The following is a 23191-nucleotide window of genomic DNA, read 5'->3' as shown; positions in this document are numbered from 1 at the left end:
CATTTCCGGCGTTCCCAACTTCCCCATTTATAGATGAAATGCAGAGAGGTTGACTTGCCTAAGGTTACAATTACTAAGTGGAAGAGCTGGAACTCAAACCAGGTCCTCTGTCTCCTTTTCTGCCTTTAGTGATTGTCATTGCAGAGTGGCTCCTCAAGGAACGTACAGTATAGTAAGGAACCCAGAATATCTTCCAGTACAGTGATTCCTTCTAAGGTATCTTGCACTGGGGGTGATGACACTCTGAATACTTTCCGTAATGGGAAGCTCACAGCAGTCACTCTGCTATTGGATAACTGTTAGAAAGCTTTTACTTGTGTGAACTCTAAATCAGCTTTGGTTGATCCTCGTGCTTTATCCATATCCCTTTCTGCCTCTGCCTTTGTCCACCGTTTAGCTTGTCTTCCTACCTCCTTTCTTCTGCTCAGTCTCTTTCATTTTTTTTTTTCTCTACTTATTGCCCAACAGTCACATTTATTAAGAAGCTTTCTCTGGCTAAATTCTCTATATGTAGTTTATTCAATCTTTTAATTCACAGCTTAAATTGCTATACCTTGAAATACATTTATTATTCCATATTCATTCATTTTACATATGTTCAATCTCCCTAATATAAATAACTGGAGTCATGTGCTTTTATAGCTCCCCAATCGAAAATAAACTTTTTGTCACATAATTAGAATTTATTTCTCTTGAATAATCGGCATGTACTTGAATTTTACATTGGGAGCATTTTGAGTTATGTTGCTTGTATTATGGCTATGTACACAAGTGCTCAGTAGTGGACTACAGATTCTAAATGGACACTATAGAATCTAAAAAATTTGTACAAAATTATAATGTTATGTTCATAACATCAGCACTTTCCTTTTCAAGTGGCTTTGTCATTGAAAGGAAAATAGAGATAAAAATTTGGTAGCCCTATTGTGCCTGTGCAGAGTGCTCATGTTGATGTTGCTTGATCTATTTGTCCATCTGGCCATCTTTATGATGTAATATACATTGCCCTCTATTCTACCCAAGTGCTGTGCTAGAGATTTTTAAATATATCATCTCATTTAATATTTATAAGCCGTTAGATGTTATCCCTGCTTTTAGAGATGAGGAAATGAGGCACAGTGATTTCAGAAATTTGCCAAGATCACATAGCTACAAGGAGCAAGCTAGTGTTTGAACCCAAGTGCTTTCTTTATTTCAATCGTACTGCTTCTCAATAAATAACTTATGCCTTACCCCTTATAATATGTTGTCTCAGATGCTGTCTATATTAAATAATGTAATAATACTAACAATAGAGATAGCTATTGTACAATAATCCTGTTAAATAGATATATTTCTATCTTACACATGAGGAAATTTCACTTCAGATAGAAGTAAATTGCTCCAGATTCAAGTTCAGAAAATAGTAGAACGAGAAATTAGAAAAAAATCCAAACCATCTGTTTATATGCTTTTCCTGCTATACCACTAGTATGTTCTTGTGCCTTTGAAGACCTTTAAAATCACAACTATCTCATTAAGACAACATCCCTCTTGTCCCTATTCTCAGCTGTGTTAGTCTGCTCAGGCTACCATGGCAAAATATAAAAAACTGGGTCACTTAAACAAAAGAAATCTATTTTTCACAGTTTTGGAGGCTGGGAAGTCTAAAATCAACATGTTGACAAGGTGGGTTTCATTCTGAGACCATTTCTCGTTGCATGTAATCAAATGCCATCTCACTGTGTACTCACTTGATCTCTTCTTTGTGCAGAGATGGGGAGTGCATGAGTGAACTAGCTCTTTGGTGTCTCTTAAAAGGGTACTAATCCCATCAGGCCAGGGCCTCTCCTTCATCACCTCTTCTAACTCAAATTACGTCCCAAATCCCCATCTCCAAATTTCATCATATTTGGAGTTAGGGTTTCAACATATAAATTTAGTAAGGATACAAACATTTAGTCCATAGCATCAGCTTATCATCAGAGTCCCTGACTATCTTCTGTACATGCCTGGGATATTAGAACTGAGAACCAGCGATTCAGAGATAGAGTAACTAGTTCAGAGTGAATGTTGTGGGGTGGATGGCACTAAAATGCAGCAAATCATAATACTTCTGTATTTACCAGTATAACTTAAAATACTAAAATGTATTTTGCATAGGTAATGGAGAAGAGAGCTTTCTGAAAAATAAAAACTCTTACTTAAGTGATAAGAGCAGCATAATTGGCCGGTACTGTATTTGAAGAGAAAAAGCTTTGACATGCCCATTTCTGCCCTCAGTCAAGAAAGGAAGGGCAGATGATTGGTTTTTAAGTTTTTATTTACACCTAAATTGCCTTTTCCATCTGTTAATGAACTCTTGATGGTGCAACAAGTCTTTCTCAGGATTGCTAATTAGCAATGAAACTTGAGCCCAACTTACATAATTGTTATTACTCTAAGCTCTCTTGTCAGTCTTTTTGGCATGATCACCATGATATAGAACATAGCCAGAAGGATTGTATTACTGAAAAAATGTACATGTGCAAGAAGGGAAGGTAGAGGTGAAATTTAGGAAGTAAGGTAAAACCTCATTTACAAGGACACTATCTGTTAAATAAAAGCTGATAATTACCATTGCCTCCCATACTACCTACCAATGGGAAAAAAACCCAAAGCATATAGGTGTAATACTAAGCTGAATATAAATGGACCCAGCCATGTAAGTATTTGTTTAGAAAATATCATTAGCTTTTTATAAAGAATTCCAAATTTGACCTCCAGAATCCTATCTTAACCTTTATTAAAAGCACACTGGCAGTTAAGTCATTAATTATTTAATAATTTTGTAAAATACAATTTTTGATAGATCTATCTTGTAAAACTGACAACATTGTTTTAACTGTTGATTATAGTAGATTTATTTTAGAATTTAATCCCTCTCTGTTGTTCTCTTTCTGTTTTGCACACATACACACACACACTCACACACTTTTCACTCAGCATAGAGGGCAAAAGTTAAGTTAGGTGGCTGACCTCCAGCTCCAGTTAAGAACTAAAATTAGATCCCTGTGGAATATATATCCAATGACATCCATCAGAGAAGAGTGTAGGCATAACCCTGAGAGGCCAAGGAGGCATCATTCATGGGATCCTGCCTTAACTACAAAATTCCTTTGACATTTGATTTTTTTTATCTTAAAAATTCCTGTGACTTTTTGTATTGTGAATTGTAACACATTTGTTTACTTTCATGTAGAAATTCTTCCCCACCCCCACCCTGATGAATCTTTCAGTAAAACATTGGTTAAAGAGATACACTAACATTGTCCTGTGACTTTAAGCATCCCTGGCAGAGAGCCATATCTCCCAGATGAATGTGCATAGCCTATTTTAAGAGCAGAGTCCTAGCCTATCACTATAGGAGTATTGGTTGATTGCAGTGAGAGCGTAAATCAAGCGTGTGGCTAATGTTGTACACATAATGGGCAAGAAAATAGGGATAGGGTAGGAAATTCATTCTTACTAAAGAGAAAGTGGTAGATTGTGAGGATAGGTATTTCACTACCACTGCAACAGAAGAACAGAAACATTAGAGGAGAAGTAGTAGTAGTAGTAGAACCATGTTTAAGGACTTAAGTCTGTTTATTTAAGGAGAAAAATCAGTACTCAATAATTCCTTTCACAGATCTAGCTTAACCCAGAATTGCTTTGAATATTGGAACACTCATTTTTATTTTAGTTCATCACCAGATACCAGTAGGATGAAAAGAGAGTAGGACTGGGAATCAAATAATAATCTTAGTCCTCTTTCCCATTGTAGCTTTCTGTGCTACCTTAAGCAAATCATTTAGCCTCCTTGGGAGTCAGTTTTTACATCTATAAAAGAAAAGAAATATCCCCTAGTCCTGAGTATTTATTAGGTATTATTTTTTGAAAGGATTCTGTGGTCAAATAAATAAAGGAAGTATCAGCTTTAAAAAATAAAACAATTTTTTTTCCATAGTACATCTGAGAATGTTTAATATTTTAATAAGCTTTATAAGTTTCCCAGACTTACTATCTCACAAAATTCATTTTTTTACAGAACCTTTTGCACTCTAGTGTTTGTTGATGTTAAGTAGTCATTATAGCCCTTTCTGACTCTTAATATTCTGATTCTGGAAATTACACTCATTTTTTTGGCTCCTTAACTCTTTTCTGGCCTGTAGTTATCATAGGGTTACTGCCAAGTTGAACTCACTGCCTGTGCTATGTGTGTACTCTGCCCCTCTTTCCGACTTGAACTGGAAAGTTATTGCATTTTCCTATTTCTTATAAATAAAACAGGCATTTATTTAGTCCTTGTCTTTTGCAGTTATTGCATTTTCCTATTTCTTATAAATAAAACAGGCATTTATTTAGTCCTTGTCTTTTGCAGTGTTCACTTTCCTTGTTCACTGTAGGTTCATTTTGATTTGGTTGTTCAGTCATTGGCCCATTTTTATTCTAAATTAATCTATGAATCTTTACCTGCATTTCACCAACCAATAGTAAAAATTTTTAAAAACCTCAGCTCATTAAATCCTTTTGATAAGCAGTGATGTTGGGGAGAAAACTAAATGTCAAATCTACATGTCAGCTCATTATTTCATTGAGAAAAACAAGCTTCCATCAAAATACTGCTATTAGCTGAGACCTTTAATAGGTTCTTTAATAGGTTTAATACGTTGTTCTTAGAAATGTACAATTTTAGCTCTTACTGTGTACTATCATCTCATTTAATAAACAACACTCATACAGAGGTTATTATCCCCATTTTACATGTAATGAAACTTACGCTCAGAAAAACCATGCTCTACTCTCTGAGCATTGTCCTAGCCTATACTGGGCTGCCTCTTCCAGGTTCTGGACTACAGAAGGGGACAAGAAAGTGAAGAAGGCATGCCCACTGACTTAAAGACTCAAACCTGAAAATGGCATACAATGTGTGCCAATATATTCCATCAGTAAGAGCCCAGTCATATGGCCATGAAGAATAGCTAAGGAATGTGGTGTAGCTAAGCAGCCATGGGCCTTGCCACAATTCTGTTACTATTTAAGAAAGGGATAATACCCTCTGTATTACCATGTGCCTAACAATTAAACAGAGTCTTAGTAAGTATATTTATGAGGCTTTATATTTCCTCTTTAGTCTGGGATCTCATTTATCTAATTTAGTTTTACTGCCTTGGTTATATAGTTGAAGAAACCTTATACAGGATGAAATACATTCTCTAGGACAGTGCTTCTCACATTATTTGTGATGAAGGACCAAGTTTTTTATTTGCTTGTTAATTTTCCCCTAATTTGTTGTAGATCGGTACTTTTGTAAATACAATAAAAGGAATCATTAAAGAAATAATCACATCCTTGGATGTCACAGCAAAGTCAAGTCACTATAAAGGTTTTTAAATGCATACTCTCAACTTATTAATACCTATCTCAACTTACGTACCTGTCTCAACATGGTCTGGTAACAGTTTGTGAGCTGGCACCAATCTGCAGATAATTTTGAGTAGCACTTGTCCCAAAAGTATTTCCTAACAACCTTTTTTGGGTTGCCAGAGTGTAATAGACTATGATATCTGTATTTTAAGCAAAGACATTTTCTTTGTGTATAAAACTTGGCTTTTATTTTTCAAAATATTTTTGGAAGTCACCTTTTAGGACAATGTATAAATCATGATAGATCATTTGAATGCTCACATGTGCTTCACGGCATGTTTTACTTGTTTCATGGCTAAAGCCAAAGCTAATCCTCACTTTACAGATTCATAGAGAAAAGCCTACTGTTCTGGAGCTGGAAGAAGGTTGCCTTAGAAAGTCTTGATGCATGGTACAGAGGAAGAAGAAAACCTAATAAAGTGACATGCTCAAAGTCACAGTTAATACATGAGAGACAGCTGTAGTACAATCATTGACTTACAGTGGAAATCACATTGGAGTCAGATGACCTGGATTGAGTCCTGGACTTATACTTCTTAGTTAAGTGTCCTTAGGCAATCATTTAAAGAATCATATATTAAGTGTTCTGTAAGCATTCCTTAGATTGAGGAACAAATGTGAAAGTTTTTTGTAAACTATAAAGCACATAAACAATGTAACTGTCATTATTAAAACTATGAAGCCATCCCCTCTGATGCTAAGTCCACCACTCTGAACTTTGCTGTATTTCATGCTAGAGACTTACTGAGAACAGGAGTCATATTTAATATTGCATCAAGTTAAAATTATGTTTATAAGGGCCCAGAGATGTGAAAAATGCATGTAATTATATTACAAATTAAATTTAAAAGACAAGAAACAAAATTATATACAAATGATGATTGTAACTCTGTATGTTAAAGTAATATGCATGTTACTGATAATCGAATAGATTGACTAAGGATAAACCCTTCTGTCTACTGCATATAGAATATAGTAAGTAGTATAATTATGAATTTTTTTCTATTTTCTTTAATAGTTTGATGCATTTTGCATTTTAAAGAACATGTATAAATAAATTAAGTTCTTCAGAAAAAAGAACTTTATACGAGGACACCTAATTCTGCTACTCATATGAAAATACTTTTTCACCCGGAGGGGCAAACCATCCTACCAGTACAATCATAAGAATAGCCTTTGCTACTTTTCTCTTTCCTTCTTAGAAAGGAGAAGTATCAGGACAATATGTATAGACTTCTACTAATGCTTTAGATTCAGGGAACTTCTTAATACAGTCAGTTTATATTTTGGGTGCTTACTGTGTGCTAGTTGTTCTGCTGAGGGCTACAAGGATTATGAAGAAATAAAACATACTAATAGTCACAATTCAAAAAGTGCTTATTATGTCCCAGAGTCTATTTCACAACAGCCCTCTGAGGTAAAAGTGATATTATTCCCATTTTACAAACAAGAAAGTGAGGCTCAGAGAAGTAAAATAGTATGTCTGAATCACATTGGTAAAGCTAAGTACTAAACTGATTCAAAAGCCACTGCAGTACATAGTCTTCTCTCATTAAAGAAAGATGTCCTTTCCACCTTCAGAGAGCTTTTAGTAGTTGAGGCAAACTCCTTAAAAGAAAACAGAAAGAATGTGCTGAGCACCAAAGTATTGCTGCAAATTTTGGTTTGGGTATTCCTTGGAGAGAAAGAATGTTGGGAACCGAAATGGTTAGGAAAAACTTTATATCAAAAGTGAGTTTTAAGCTTAGCTTTGGAGAATGATTAAAACTTAAATAATCAAAGAGAAAGGACTGATGCATGTAGAGGGGAGACAGTAAAAAAGCAAAAGAGTTCTACATGAGATAATTTGAAAGGAATATAACTAGAGAGAAGGGTTTGATTAGAGAAATAGTATGAAAGAGAAGACTCAGAAAGCAGATTGCAGGATCTTAAATGTTAAGCTGACGATTTTGAGATTTTACCTAATAATAACATATAAAATATAACCTGTACTGAACACTTACATTCCAGGTGGTGTCATACATGGTGGTGTCATTTAACTCTTATAGTAAATGAGACCCAGAGAGGCTAAGTAACTTGCAGAAGTCACACCATTAGAAGACAGTAGAAGAGCCAATCTTTGAACAAAAGAAATTTAAATCCAGGACCTTTGTTCTTAATCACAGTAGTGTTCTAGTTCTAGAGTCCATGGTAAGTTGAACAAGTTTCAAGTCCAGTACCACTCATCTTAAACAAGTAATATGCTTCACACCTCTAGGGGTTTTTAACATTAAAGATAAGAAAGGTAATATGATGGACAATGACATCCCTTTTCCATCCCTGTCACCTTTGTACATCTTCAGGACCATGGAGAAGTTAAGGTATTTGTGCTAATGGTTTTCAGTTCTGCCTGCTTTTCTGTGCTTATCTGGTCAGTTACTCTCAGTTAACTCCTAGCCCCAGCATCCAAGTTATGTCAGTCCATTGTGGGGTTTTTTGTTTTTTCAGGGGGAGGAGGTTTGTTTGTCTTTCTTGTCAGTCCATTGTTAACTGTAGTTCAGTGGTTCTCAGAGTGTGGCTCCTGAACCAGCAGCAATAACATCAACTGGGAACTTGTTAAAAGTCCCAATTTTTGCCTCATACCAGACCTGCTGAAATGGAAACTCTGGGGGTGATATGCAACAATCTGTGTTTTAATAATACCTTTAGGTGATGATGATACATGTTGAAGTTTGAGAACCGTTGCTATAGTATACTCTAGTGTTTCTATCCAGGAGCAAACTACCAAAAATTTTTTGGCAATACCTGGTACTAACACGGGGGAACTATTTGGAATCTTAATCTTGAGTCTGTGCTGCTGGGTCTTGCAGTGTAATTTTATAGAAATAGCCATACTGCTAAGCTAATAAGCATTTTAAAAGGGCTTTTTCTCAGCCTCTTTGAAGTAATTATACTTTGTAAGCATACCTAACTTTTGCTTTATGACTTTAGTTCATTCCTGAAATCCTTACCTCTAAGTGAAAAGTTATTAAATCAGAAAATATTTCCATCAGTTTTAATGGAAACAATTATCTGTTCCATGGTTATCTAAAATACCAAAATAATTTTCAGACTAAAAATTATATTAGATGAACAATGAAAACAAATTTATATAAGTAAACATTTTGAAAGTAAATAAAAATGATTTGCACCTAAAATGTAATGTAATATAATGATTTATTGTACTTGCAAAAAGAGGAAGAGAAGACTTGATAGTGAAAGCTAGTTGCAGAAGAATACAAAGGAGTTATTCTTTGGAAGGTGCTGGAGAGTCTGGTGCTAGACTTTAAGGCAGGTAATCTTTGGGAGTTCGTGGTTATCTTGCACTTAAAAATAGTTATACTACAGCAGTGAGTTTTTCAGTTAAATATCAGTTCTTTTATATTTTGAGTATGTCTTTGATTTTTTTTAAGTTGTAATACGAAAAAGGGAGAGGGTAATTGTCCAAAAAGTGGTATTACTTTTCAAGAGACATTAGAGCAAAAAGCTACCTAGCAGTCATTATGTGAGGCAAGTCTGTGATGAGAAATGGCATGTTTAAGAACAACTATTATTGAAAACTGTGCTTAAAACAGTCTTGTATTGCTGATCTCTTGCAAGCCTTTAGATGAGGCAGTTTTTAACTATAAATTTTGTAGGCGCCTCTAATCTCTTTTATGTAGCCTTCTTATGTCCCAGAGTTTAACAGTCCCTTTGGTTTATAGCCTTGGCTATTCCAATTTGTATTCATACTTTGCTTTTTTTCTTTCTTTAGTCTAAAGTTAGAGGAAGAAAGGAACCATATTACCCACAGACTTTTTTTTGGATTTTGTTGTTGCTCTTGTTTTTGGTTTAGAAAGAAAAGAGCTAAAGATTTCTGTGTTTTATTAGATATGTAGAACTCCAAATTCATGTATATAATACTTTATAATACCTTATTTATATGTATTTCTTAAATAGGAATGTAGATGATTTCCCTCTTGAGTAAAATTATATGGGAGCAAAGTTATCTAACTCCAACCCCAGGAATATACCCATAGGAAACAGTATGTAGAGTGTATTTTTTTTTTCTCTTGGAAGTGAAAGATGTGAAATTGGAGAGAATTTCCCATTTTATATATATTTTAATAATGGGCACATTACACTTTCTTCCCACCCCCAAATTGCGTTCATTTAGAAAATGTTTTCACAATGATATTAAAACATTAAATGGAAGTCCCTTCTAGTTATCAGGTATGTTAGGGATAGAGTTGACATTGTTGTGAAGTTTTTTTAGCTTGTTAGGTTCATTTCCTTCCGCCCTCCATCTAGAGAGCATATTACATTTAAAAGTGACATTTCTCTAGCTGTATAACCAGGACATAGTAAGAAGATTTACATGGCCTGGGATTCCTGCAAAGATCATAATGCTTGCCCCACAGATAGCCTCTTTTTCAAAAGAGTTAAAGTCTGATGATAGGTTAATAGAAACTTTGTAAAATCTTTTATTGGTCATAGTTGTTGTTGCTGTTTTTATAAAATGTAATGGATATAAAAATGGTCAGCAGTGGAATGGTTATACTTGCTTATTCCACATATAAGGTTTGAATCTCAGAGACCCAGACCTGCAGTTTATGGAGAAGAAAGCTAAACACTGAATTTTGAAATATCAGTAGTTCTTAAATTTGACAATGTTAGCACTATTTTTCAGAAAATTCAAGACAAAGTACACTTTGGGTCCAAATAAAGGATTGTTTCTGAGATAGTAGTAGCAAGATTTAGAACCAGGGCTACTACATGTATTTGTGTCATCTGTACCCTACACCAAAAGAACAAAAGGGAGCTAAGACCCTGCCTATGGTCTGAGTTTCCCAAGCCATATGTCCTGGCACAGGACTGCCCAGGGGAAGAGGGCTTTTTGTAATTTATCACCAGTAGGAACATTTCTCAGCCTGGAGAGGAGCACTATTTTGTGATTGGCTGAAAGACACCATATATGCTAGCTTAACCCTCTTTGGAACCCAACACTTAGAATGCTTTTTAGCAGTGTTGTCAGTAAAAGATCTTCTCTGGGGTCATTTGATGATTAAATGTTATTATATGTCAGCTACAGAGAGTTCTAAGGTTTGTAAAACATGGGACTACTGCCATAATACTATAAATTCAGAAGAAATAGCAAGCTGAAACTGAGCAGAAATGTATACTTCTTTTAAATCTTTTTACAAGAACCTGTACTTGTGGCCAACTGTGAACCAATTCTCGAGGCATTAAACTTTTACTTCAAGGAAGGGAACAGCTATGGTTCAGACTGATTGCCTTCCAGCCTAATAGTGTATGTCATCTGATGTTAAAAATGCATTGAGAACAAAGCTATATGACATTTGAAACTAGTCAATTTAAAAGAGACTAAATGATTTTATAGAAAGAATATTGGGCTGGAAATTAGGAAATCTGTACTCTACCTCTTGTTACCCAACTAATTCAACTTAACCTTTCTGGACCTCAATTTCCATGTCTGTAAAGTAAAAGAAAATATACCAAATATAAGGTCTCTTTCACTTCTAATGTTCTGTGACATTAAAAGAATAAAAATATTTTCTAGCCAGATCCTAAACTGCCATTAAATGCACTGGTAGAGAAACATTTTGTTTTAAATCATTTTGGACCAAATAATGATTTTGTTGTACTCATTCTTGTTTTTCAGAAACTCTGTGAAGGCATATTTAAAGTTCTTATAAAGGACATCCCAACAACATGTCAAGTGTCCTGCCTGGAAGTTCTCCGCATTCTCTCCAGAGACAAAAAGGTTTTAGTTCCTGTAACAACCAAGGAAAACATGCAGATACTGCTGCGACTAGCCAAGCTAAATGAGTTGGATGATTCTTTGGATAAAGTGTCAGAGTTCCCAGTTATTGTGGAGTCATTAAAATGTCTGTGTAACATAGTGTTCAACAGTCAGATGGCACAGCAGCTCAGCCTGGAACTTAACCTTGCTGCAAAGCTCTGTAACCTCCTGAGAAAGTGCAAGGACCGAAAGTTTATCAGTGACATTAAGTGCTTTGACTTGCGCTTGCTCTTCCTCCTGTCACTTTTGCACACCGACATCAGGTCACAATTGCGCTATGAGCTCCAGGGACTACCGCTGCTAACCCAGATCTTGGAAAGTGCCTTTAGCATCAAGTGGACCGATGAATATGAATCGGCCATAGATCATAATGGACCTCCTCTCTCACCTCAGGAGACAGACTGTGCCATTGAGGCCCTCAAAGCTCTCTTCAATGTGACAGTAGACAGTTGGAAGGTGCATAAAGAGGTAAGGTTGAGAAGGGTATTCTTATCTACCTAGAATTTAATTGGTTTGGGGCATCCCTGGAACTGCCTGCAAGACAGGAATGCTAAGTTGGGAAATGGAAAATTTCTAGTTCCCTCATTAATCAGTTGAATGACTCGATACGTTTCTTAACCATTATAACTCTTATTCTTTCCATTTGTGTAACACTTATCAGAAGAATAGGGTGAAGATGGACTAGTGTTTTGCAAGATACCAAATATAGTTCCTTTTCTGAGTTGTACTATCACATGTCCTTTTTTTAAAAGAGTGCTTCTTTCAGGAACAAGGTTTAAATGAGATTTGAAGGGAACAAAACAATGTGGTTCATAAAGGTATAGACATTTTCAATGCCTGCAGTCTTACAGAAATATTAAGATAAATCAAGCCAGTTGAAATAGATCAATCAGAATAGATGTCTGCTGAGAAGGGTAAAAGACTATGTGTATCACCCATCATCCCAGTCTCCTAATGTGTTACTTTGTCGTGTTAGATAATTGTCAGAAGTGTAGGACTACACCTGGATATCCATGTTTATACACAGTCCTAGAAAACAAGTATAATTACACCAGAGTATGAGAAGGTTATTTTAAACCACTTGACTTATTTCTAGACCAGGATCCTTTTCTGCGCCTTGGACCTTCTAGCAACCCGAAGTTAGGCAGGTTTGACAGTTTATATTTGAGTACCCACAAGAACACTGTGCTAAACAAGAAACTTAGTTTAAGAAAATCAACAATTTTAAGTGAAGTAGACGTGAACTTTTTTCCTTGCTTCTAGAATCTTAACATTGCACATTTACCCTCTTTCTTTAACCTTAAATAACTGGTAAAATTCAGCTTCTGCCTTAACAGGAAAAGAAGAGAAAAGAAGTAAGAGCAAATTATCTTTTCTGACAGTTGACTTTAGGACTTAGGCTAACATTCTGCTGTGTCCATTTGAAGCAGTTCTAACCATGAATAAAAAGACCTGTTTTTGCCAGCAGTCTACTTTGAAAGGATTATCTCAGTGCAGGGCTATAGTGGGAGTATACAGGCATCTGAGTTTTAAAGTGCAAATAGGTCTATATTTTGAAACCAAATATTTGAAGATCAGTCCTAACAGCTGTTTTAGATGACTGTAGTATGGTCAGTTTTTCCTGGGACTTGGCAGGAAAAGATGTGGAAAGCCCACATGCTCCATTTATGCTTTGAAACCAAATATTTGGAAGTATTTAAAATGTTATGTCTCTATGCTTATTTGGTACCTTCTATGGTTATTTTTCTTACACTGTTTGTTTTGGTGTTTTTAAGTTCTCCATTTAGTTGCAAGAGCTCTTCTGAGACTGTTGGTTTGCCATTGTTGGAGCCCCTGTTATTTAAATTATGCCCCAAAATAGTAGCTCACACTGTTCAGATTCCTGACAAAAAGGGTTTATAGTTCAGTATATACATGAGATGATGTGTGCTTCCATTATAATTAATAGCAAGACTTGAAGAAGCTTTAGAAAACGTTGAAGTGGCAAACTTTTATTCTGTATTATAGAGTGTTTATTTTCCAAAGGATACATGGTGAAGGATCAGTAGTCCTGAAGCAGGCATCTCAGCAGACATCTTGTGCATCACGGATCAGTTGATACAGCCATTATAAAATGTGCCCAGTTAATGTGACTCTGGGCTATTACTGAAGTTATCAGAAATTGTAAACAGTGTTAAAAACAAAGACCCATTTAGGCAACACATTAAGGCAAGAGTGTGGGAAAGGTTATTTTAAGCCACTTGAGTTTCTAAATTCAAATTTTAGCAAGCATTTAGTTAATCATTCAGTCAGTTAGCAAACATTTATGAACAATAGCCAGGTATTATGCTGGGTATTGCATAATATATTGGCAAATAATACACATAGTCTCTGCAAACTTCAGTTTTGTTGGTGAGACAAGTAATAAGTAAACAAATATATAATTCAAATTGTGTTAAGTGCTAGGAGAGAAACAGTACAATGATTGAGAATGCTTAGTATAGTCAGGGAAGACCTCTGAAAGTCTCTCCTGAGATCTGAAGACAGAATGATTCGGTCACCTGAAGAATGGGGGGCTAGAACATTTCCCAGAAATTGAACAGCATGTGAAAAGACGTAGAAGTCAGAGCACAGAGTACTTTTTACTGAGGTACTCACAACTTAGCATAGAGAAAACCTGTAGTTAAGGTGTAGAGAAACTTGCCTGTAAGAGTCCACTTATCTGAATTTTAGTATCTCCTTCATTGTCAAATTTAAAGACATCTTTTTCCAGTTGAGCAAGCACCTAAAGAATTGTTAATACTTTAAAACACAGGAGATATGGAAAGCTTACTGTGCAGAAGAATCCAACTTTAAAATATAAATTTAAAAATAGTATTATTTTCCTTATTACGAAAATAATACATGCTAAACAACATTACAGAAGATCTAAGGGAAAAAAACATGAGCAGTAAGAAAATGCAAGTTACCTACCTGTAAATTCACCACTCAAAGATAAGCACTATTTGAATTTTCATGTATATCTTTCTAACTGTTCTTCATTGTATAATATGTAAACATGTTTTTTTTTTACAAAAATGCCGTCATTTTTAATCTTGCTCTTTTTTTCCCCCACAATAAATGTTCTTGAAGAGTAGTGGTTTACAAAATGTGTTCCTTGAAGCCATAAAGTTCCTAGGAGTGACCTCTGAGGATGAGTAGAGTAATTCAAGTTTTCACCCTTGCTTTAAAAAGAGCACCTTTGATTGTTGCTGTTGCTGTTTTTCTCTAAATTTAGGTTGTAATTAGATTTCATTTGGGGGGTAAAAAGTTCTGCAACCAAAAAATATTTTTCACAACCACTTTCTCCTCCCATTTGTTAAAGATGATAAATCTTTATGAAAGGATACTCGTTAAGTATATGTATAAAGATACTTGATGATTCCTTTGTAGGATTTGTCAGCCTTTAACAAATGCCCCATGTGTAGGCATATGGATTGTTTGCAATTGTTCACTGTTTTAAATAGCAATATAGTGAATTTTCTTGTTGTAAAATCTTTGTAGATAAATTCCTGAAATCTGTGGACCAAAGGGTTTTCCAAAACTTTTAGGTTTTTATATGTGTTTATATTGCCAGATTGACTGTCAGAAGAATAGTGCTAATTTATACCTTTCAAACCCTGTGCATTTCACTTTTTCAAATCTTTACCTATTTCACAACTCAATTGTAACAGAAAATACAAATGTTTAGTTTTGGTTTTAATTGTTTCAGGAGGTATTTTTGTGACTACTCATTTACCGTTCATCAAAAAGCAGAAAATTAATGACTAGGTTTTTCTTGAGGTTTAGCAACTTAGTGCCATTTACTCATTTTAGGTTCATGCCTCTGTGTTTAATTCCTGCCTGGCTGCTGATACCATCAGCAGATTAATTTGGAGATTCCTCTCCATTCAGTAGGAAATGTAGCTGGCCTTATTTCCACATATGGTGTTAGTCTGTCTCCCTCCCTTCCTCCCTATCTGTGTTGAGTGCCCAATATGCACAAAGTTCTGTATTAGGTACACAAGATGCAATATAAAGTATCTCTACCCTCAAACAGCTAACAATTTAATAGGAAGATCAAACATGTAAACAGATGTACAACTGTTTGTTACATTATTTACTATTCTTCTTTATATTTTCTGTATGTTTGAAAATAATGCCCACGTGCTTCAAATGCCATATATTCTAGATCTTTGAGGGTATGTCTGACCTAAGCAACATACTTAGCATGGAGTAGGTGTTCAGTGAATATTTGTTTTATGAAAAACAAAATATGATACAGTTTGATATCTTTATAGCAGAAATATATGGGAGAAGTACCTCAAAGATGATTGGAAGGAATGAAAGTTTATTATACCTCTTAAAATTTCAAAACTTTAAAAAATTCTCTAGAAGCCTAAAACATTCAATAACATTGTTAATCTGCTGCTCTAAACTTTTCACTTTTTTGGAGATACAGCACACTATCTGTTTTATAAATTATACCTCCTTTTGCAAGTTAATTTTAAAAAGCATTTATTACTTTATGCCCAGCACCGTGCTAGCTGGAAAAGATGTAGAGTTGAAATACCGAATGTTTGCCTGTAAGGAGACAGAGATTTTTGAACATACGCAATTTAGTAGGACAGGCAACTATGGTAGAGGTTAAAGAAAAGGCTAAGGTAGAATGTAGGGTGAAATACTACCTGAGGTATAGCAGTATTTCCAGGTAAGAGGGTGTGTGTGCATTTGTGTGTCTGTGTGTGTGTAACTGTTTGTGTTTTGCTTTTTGTGGAATTGAAATTGAATTTTCATTGGACAAGTTTCCTAAACCTTCTTGAAGTAATTAGAACTACCTTGGGATAACAACCAGATTAGGACTCCTTGGTGTAAAGTATTCTCCCTTCAGACTTTCTCTCAGGTATTGATTAGGTTAGTTGAAGCTCTGAATGAAAACGTGTGAGAATATTGATACCTTTACCAAACAAAAGTGGAACTCTTCCACAGTTTGCACTGTGGCAAAGAAAGCAATAGTACAGCAGTAGATTCTGCAAATAAGAAGCAAAGCCTGTATAAAAAGATCCCAAAGAATTTCATGAGTTTTTATCTTTCTTTTAGTGATATCTCATTTTGATTTCCACTGTCACAACAAGCCTGCTTGCTTTCTTTTTCTTCCACCTCCTTTTGTCTTAGAGATTTTTTTTCCTCCTCAACCTTTGGAGATAGTAGGATTTCAGAGGAGAGAATATTGATGCCCTAAAGATACCAAGACTAATCTCATGAAGCAAGTAAATGACAGTTGTATAAACTGTATTGTATACTGTTTTATAAAAAACGGTTATATTTAATCTTTCCAGCATCTGTGGGAGATAGGAGGAATATTAACCCTATTTGACAAAAGAGGACACTAACGATCAAAGAGTTTAAATTATTTATGAAAAGTTACCCAGCAGAATAACCAGCAGTAGGAAATAGGGGCCACTCTCACCTTTGTTAAGACTTCTTAAACGATAGCTCTCATTCAACAAATATTTATTGAGACATAGACTAATAGAATAAAGGGTCTAGAAGAAACCTACACATATATAGTCAGCTGATTTATAATACAGGTAACATCGAAGTGCAGTGGGGGAAAGGTGGGCTTTTTAATAAATTAAAAATGAATTTAAATCCCCACCTTACACTATTGAGAAAAAAGTAATTTGAGGTAGATGAGACTTAAGTATAAAAGGTAAATAATAAAGCTTTTGGAAGAAAACAGAAAATTATCTTCATGACTTTATTTTAAACAAGTCAAACATTTCTTAAATAGACAAAGGTTTTTAAAACAGGACAAAATAAAGATCAAACCATAAGGGAAAAGTTGCCAAACTGGTCTTCATTAAAATGAGTTCATCAAGAGAAGAAAGTAAAAAAAAAAATCAGGCCACCAAATGGAAGATATTTGTAACACTATATGCAGTAAAGGACTCTACCCAGAATACATTTAAAAATCCTACAGATAAAGTCAGTCAGCCCTATAGAAAAACATGCAAAAGGCTTGAACAGACACTTCACAAAAGAGCTATCCAAATGACCAATAGACATGAAAACATGTTCAATTTTATTAAGGAAAATTCATAATAGAACCGTGGCACACCCACGAGAATGACACATTTAAAAGGCTGATAATTCCAAGTGCTGACACAGCTGTAGAGCAACTGATGGGACTGTAAATTGGTATAAAACACTTTGAAACACTGTTTAGTCATAACTTTTAATTGGTTTTTTTTTTTGTATATATATATATATTTTTTTTATTGGGCTGTACCTTTTAAAGTTTGACATATATGTATATGTCCTGTGACCCAGCATACCAAATGACATGTATAAAAATATGTTCATAGCAGCACTCTTCAGTATAGCCCAAAACTGGAAACAACCCATGTGTCCATCAAGAGGAGGCTAGGTAAGTGATTTGCAATATACTTATTGTATGCAGCAATGCTTTCTTAACTGTGAGGAACCAGAGCTCCTTCCCTAGCTGTCAGAAAGAAAGTCTTGTATAATACAATATTACACACAATGTCACACTGCTTGAAAAGTTTATAAATGTTCAAGCGTACCTTTTGTACTCATGGTATTACAGATCAGTGGCAAACAAGGTGCAGACCAGTACGGGCCACAAACAGCAGTTCAAATAGCGCTGCTCTCAAACAATTAAAATGAACAAACTGCACCTACACACAACAACATGGGTGAATATCACAACCAGATACAGATGGGTCCATATTTTATGGTTCCATTCATATAAAATTTGTGACAACAGAAATCATTAACCCACGATGTTAAACATTAGAATTACACTTGAAGAGGGGGGAGGGTATGGCTCAAGTGATAGAGTGCATGCTTACCATGCACAAGGTCTTGTGTTCAATCCCCAGTACCTCCTCTAAAAATAAATAAATAAACCTAATTACTCCCCACCCAAAAAAAAACCCTTAAAAAAAAAAAAAAGAATTACACTTGAAGAGCTGGAGGTTGTCAGTTGAAGGGGCCATGAGGCTTAATCTTGGCATTACTTTATTTTCATGCTGCTTATATGAATGTGCTCATTTTGTGAAAATTTATCTAGCTATATGTACACTTATGATTTGAGCACTTTTTTGTTTGTTTTACTTACCATTTACATTAAAAATTATTAAACATTTATTAAACACATGCCCTCTAAACTTGTGATGGTAATAGATGAAAGGTGAAAACAATACATATGCTAGTATATAAGTGAATATGGAATTACAGATTATGATTTCATGAAAGAAATCATAACAAAATACAATGATAGAAAATAATGAAGGAAGGAATCTTAGCTAAGGTGGTCAAGAAGAGGCTTCTCTGAGAAGATATTTTAGCTGAGACTTGGAAAATGAAAAGGAATCAGTGATGCCAAAAGTAGACAAACAATTCAGGGAATTCAATAGTTGTTTTGAATAGAGAAATAAGATTTAGTAGATTTACAGTAAAAGATGACATGCAGACGTAGGCTACAACTTGGGAAGTGGTGTTAGGAAAATTGGGACAGGAGGAAAGGGGATGGAAAGAAGTAGGATTTTCATTCACAGTTGCAGATAGTGGAAAGACCAACATCAGCATAAGAATGTGATACTTCAAATAAAGGAGAATCTAGTTTAAAAGGAAGTATATTCCTAGTTAATTTTCAAAACCAAGGAAAATATGATCTTATTAAGGGTTAAGTAATAGATGAATTTCATATGCTTTTCAGTGTGCTTCATGTAATGTGGGGTATGTAAAAGTGTATTGACATATTAGAGAATTTTGAATCAGGTATTTGAAGGTGAATGGCAAATGGAACAGCATTCATTCCAACCCTTCCAGTCTTAGTGTTTCTAGCGTTCCACCCGTCCCACCTCCCCACTCATTTCAGCTCTATCAGTCTTAACCTTTTGTTTCCCTCCTTCCTCATCCTTCCCCTCACCCTCAAATATTTCATTGAAAGTACTAAGTATTTTGATTTGTATCATCTTTAATTTAACCCTTTTATAACCCTAACAATCTCATGTTTGTGGAGATGCATGTGGGGAAACTGGCTCAGAGAAGCTATATGACTTGCCTAAATTCTAGACTCTTGACTCCAAGTGCAGTGCTTTTTCTGTTATGCTACAGAGATCTTCATCTGTTCCAAATCTACACATGATGGTGTTATTTTAAAATACTGTCATCTACATTATAAATAATTGAAACTGTGCTATTATTGTTTATTAGATTTTGAATGATGTCTTCTTCCTAGAAAAGCTGAATTATATGAATATAGGATATATATGTAAATGTGTAAATATATTTTACTTTACATAGTCTTGAAATCAATTATATATATAATAAAGCTTTAAAACATTTTAATAGTTTTTGACGTAATTGGAGCCATACTGAAATATATCATATCTAGGATCTGATTGTGATAGATGATTATCAGTAATTTCATGTCTTAATTACTAAAAATCTGGAAGAAGAGAAGTACAACCTTAATGCAGATGATTAAACAAATTGTAGTGGCCCAAGATCTCACTAAAAATGAAGTAAACTAAGTGATTATGCAGAGCTTAGCCTATTTCCTCTTACTTGCCTTCCTTCTGACTCTCTATGTGTCTTAGTACCACTACCAATGAGTAAACATTGGAAAAACAGATTAAACTTGGATTGCTTGTTTTTCATCACTCACTGGTTGCTTTGGAGGAACTTGGGAGCAAGATTTGGGGAAACAAGGAGATTAAAAAGATTCATTAAAATGAAGTTGATAGATTATAGATTTTAATCCATTGTTTTTGAAAGTTAAGCAGTAAGATATTTTTATTAAGGGTGTACAACCCGCTTCTAAAATATCTGATAGCATTATATCTGTTTGAATTTTTATAATGGCTCATAAACCGGAATGGTATTCTATCAGACAAAAGAATCTGGACTTTGTGGAAATGGAGAAGATCCCTAATTGAATTGAATCTTATGATAAGGTTGAACAGAGTAGGTAATACATGGGTGCTGATCATGTTCGTCTTTGTTTGACATGTTGTAAGGGAGTAGCTAGATCAACAACTTCTGGTTTCAGCCATTTCTGGTGATGGCTGTAAGCTGTTCATATGAGACGACTATTCACTTAGTGTTATTACCTTGGGAATTCTTCCTAGACTATCCTGACTTCTGTTATGTATAGCATAAAAATAACTGTTTTGGTGGTCAGATGGGCCATAAGACAACTCCCAGGGATGTAGTCATGCACCAGACTCCTTCATTAAGGCATTCATTCAATCCCCAATTTTTCCTCTCCTCTCTTTTATTTGCCATAGAGTGATTCTCATCAGTTTCGTGTCATGGCAGCTGTCCTTCGCCATTGTTTACTAATCGTAGGTCCAACTGAAGAAAAAACAGAAGAGCTACACAGGTAGGTAGCCTCTGTGTTGATATCTCAAAGAAAGACATAATCAGTTCATATTGTTTTTATACATCTAACTTTAATTGTTATAAGCACAAGAAAGTAAAAGTAGGACCATGAATCAGGTAACTGGTAGGTTGGAAATCATTGCTATGCCCTGATGAGAAATTTTCGTTCTGTCCTCTTCTATTTGTTACACTGAGCCCAAACAAGAAAAGAGAATTTGTCATTTGTTGCATTCAATTATAAAACCCAGAACAATGCTAATAATAGTATTGCACAATTATTGAATACTGTGTATGACATTCTGCTAAGTGTTTTATAAAGATTAACTTCTTTTAATCATCACACCAACCTTATGAGGTAGGTACTATTTTTCCCTTTCAATACATGATGAAACAGAAGCATAGAAAAATCAAGCAGTTTCTCCAAGATCACACAACTGTAGTAAGTGAAAGTGTTTAGAGTCGATTTTAATTACTACTCTTAAACTAATATTCTCACTAATTTCATTGTAAGAGTATTTACCAAAAAGTATATCTTAAGCAACATTAATTAAATTTTGTAAACTTATTATAAGAATTGGGTGACAGTCTCAAGTAATATATAAAAAAAAGTTCAAGCTTTGTGACTTGCCTGTTAGACCTACTAATGGACTGCTGTTAAAAATTATCATTCTCTGAGAACAACTAAAGAAGTATTCATGTATTTTTCTAGTTCTCTTACTTTCTATTTTCTGTCAGGTTTATAGTAACAAGACCTCTGACCTTAACATAAGATTGCTCTTTGTGCTTTATTCTATATAAATACAAATGGCATTTTAAACAATTCCAATAAATTCAAATCTGCAAACAAATAACTTTGGCATTAAGTCCTTACAAATAAATTTAAAATTGGGTTCTTCTAATAGTATAAATTACCTTTCAAGCATTTACAATATTCTGTTTTCCAAAATATGGCTTACATAAAACTTCATAGGAACACAACTAGAGTATAAAATGAAACATACCCTTGTTCTTTTTTAGTTACTTCCATATTATTTTAGTTATGATTGTCAATTCATTATTTGATATTGTACTGAGTTTGTTAGTAGGTTATCTTTATGTACTCTGCCCTGCAAGCCTTCAAAAGATTTTCTTGAAAATTAAAAAGTGTACTTTTTCCTGCAGCTATAGATCAAAAGTTCCTTTAATTTTCTTGAGACAGTGCCTTAAAAATGATCTGATTAACTGCAATAAATCGTATCCTCTAAGAAGATTTTAAGCATTTTGTCTCACTAGTTTTTTTTCATAATCAAGAGAAACCTAGATACTTTTAGATACTCACTAGAAATCTAGATGCTAAAACTAATAGAAAATGGGTTTATAAGTCCAGGTGTAAAATGATTTGGGGGTGGGGTGGGGCACAGGGAATTAGGTATCACAAGTAAAATGGCATTCAAAACAAGGATGTGAGAAAAAAGTGTCTTGATAAGAATTATTACACTAGTTACAAAACATTGCTAAGGATTTCTCTGAAGAATGGATTTAATATTTTAACACAGTACACAAAAGAAAGCAAAACTGTATAGAGGTTTTAAAAATCAGATTTTTTAAAAAGTAATCAGATTTCTTTATTTTCCTTTCTGATGATATCTACTTTAAATATTTTTCTTCAATAAATTTTAAAGATTTTTTTTCTAAATTTACTTTTATCTTAAAAGTTGCTCTGATAAAATTTCTGTTAGCTACACTGTAAATAAGAAGGGATATCCCTAGAGCCACAGACGAGATTTATGAGTATTTCTAAAAAGCTTTCCTGGGAGATTGAGGTTGCTGCTGACTTGACAGTTTATCTGGACTGGCCCTGCATGGCCCTTTAATCAGAATTAAAGTGATTAGTATCATTTCAGCAGTAATGACTCTAAGCTAATCCATATAAATGCAGAGAAAACTACTAACCTCAAAGGTCTATTTTAAGAACCTTACTAAAATTGTACTATCTACTAAATTCTGCCCAATTTTAGTGGCCCTGAAAATTTTGTTTGTGTGTGTGTAAGGCATCAGTTTAAAAATAATCTGAATGTTTCAAAATAACATCTCATTCCATTTTTAAAAGTTATTTTCTAAGTTTGTCTTCTGCCCTTTTTTTAAAAGGAAAATGTAATGAAATAGGTAAACCTGAATAGTATAGTGTATGGGTATACATTGTCATCAAACTCAAAGTGTCGTTATAATGCTTAAATGAGAAATTAATAAAGCATTCTGTCCCTGGCCCGGAGTAAGTGCTCAGTAAATGAGAGAGGAGCTGCCACTGCTACTTCTATTACTCTTATTATAATGAGGATATTGGCCTTTAGATCCAGTTTTTAGTCCTAAATCTTTCTGAAAGCTGTTTCTTGATTTTTGATATTTTGTCTAGGAAGCTTTTTCTCTGTATGTATTGTGATTGTGTAGTGAAATCTGTTTTCTGTTAAGTTTTTCTCAAGCCGGATGCTTGGCAGGCATGTCAGGAGCCTATTAAGGTGCTCTAGGGGATGAGTGAGTAAAAAAATAGCTTAG

General features: G+C 34.5%; 1 protein-coding gene across 8 annotated transcripts in view; it reads left to right on the top strand.

The window, feature by feature from the left end:
* Positions 1-23191, top strand: part of RIC8B (RIC8 guanine nucleotide exchange factor B) — a 91113-nt gene that overhangs the window by 18767 nt on the left and 49155 nt on the right. For 7 of the 8 annotated variants that reach the window (XR_012078453.1, XR_012078452.1, XR_001459183.3 and 4 more), the window contains exons 3-4: positions 11108-11716; positions 20566-20660. Coding sequence is in view for 3 of the 8 variants with exons in the window: in XM_015240623.3 (XP_015096109.1) it covers positions 11108-11716; positions 20566-20660 (704 nt within the window). In the remaining 5 variants the exon portion in view is untranslated. Of the gene's footprint in view, positions 1-7681; positions 7788-11107; positions 11717-20565; positions 20661-23191 lie in introns of those variants that run through there. The other variant, XM_072973067.1, reaches the window with a different exon arrangement.

The sequence above is a fragment of the Vicugna pacos genome, chromosome 12, assembly GCF_048564905.1.
Source record: "Vicugna pacos chromosome 12, VicPac4, whole genome shotgun sequence".
NCBI lineage: Eukaryota > Metazoa > Chordata > Mammalia > Artiodactyla > Camelidae > Vicugna > Vicugna pacos.
The sequence above is the reverse complement of the archived record's forward strand: the minus strand, read 5'-3'. Positions and strand labels throughout refer to the sequence as shown.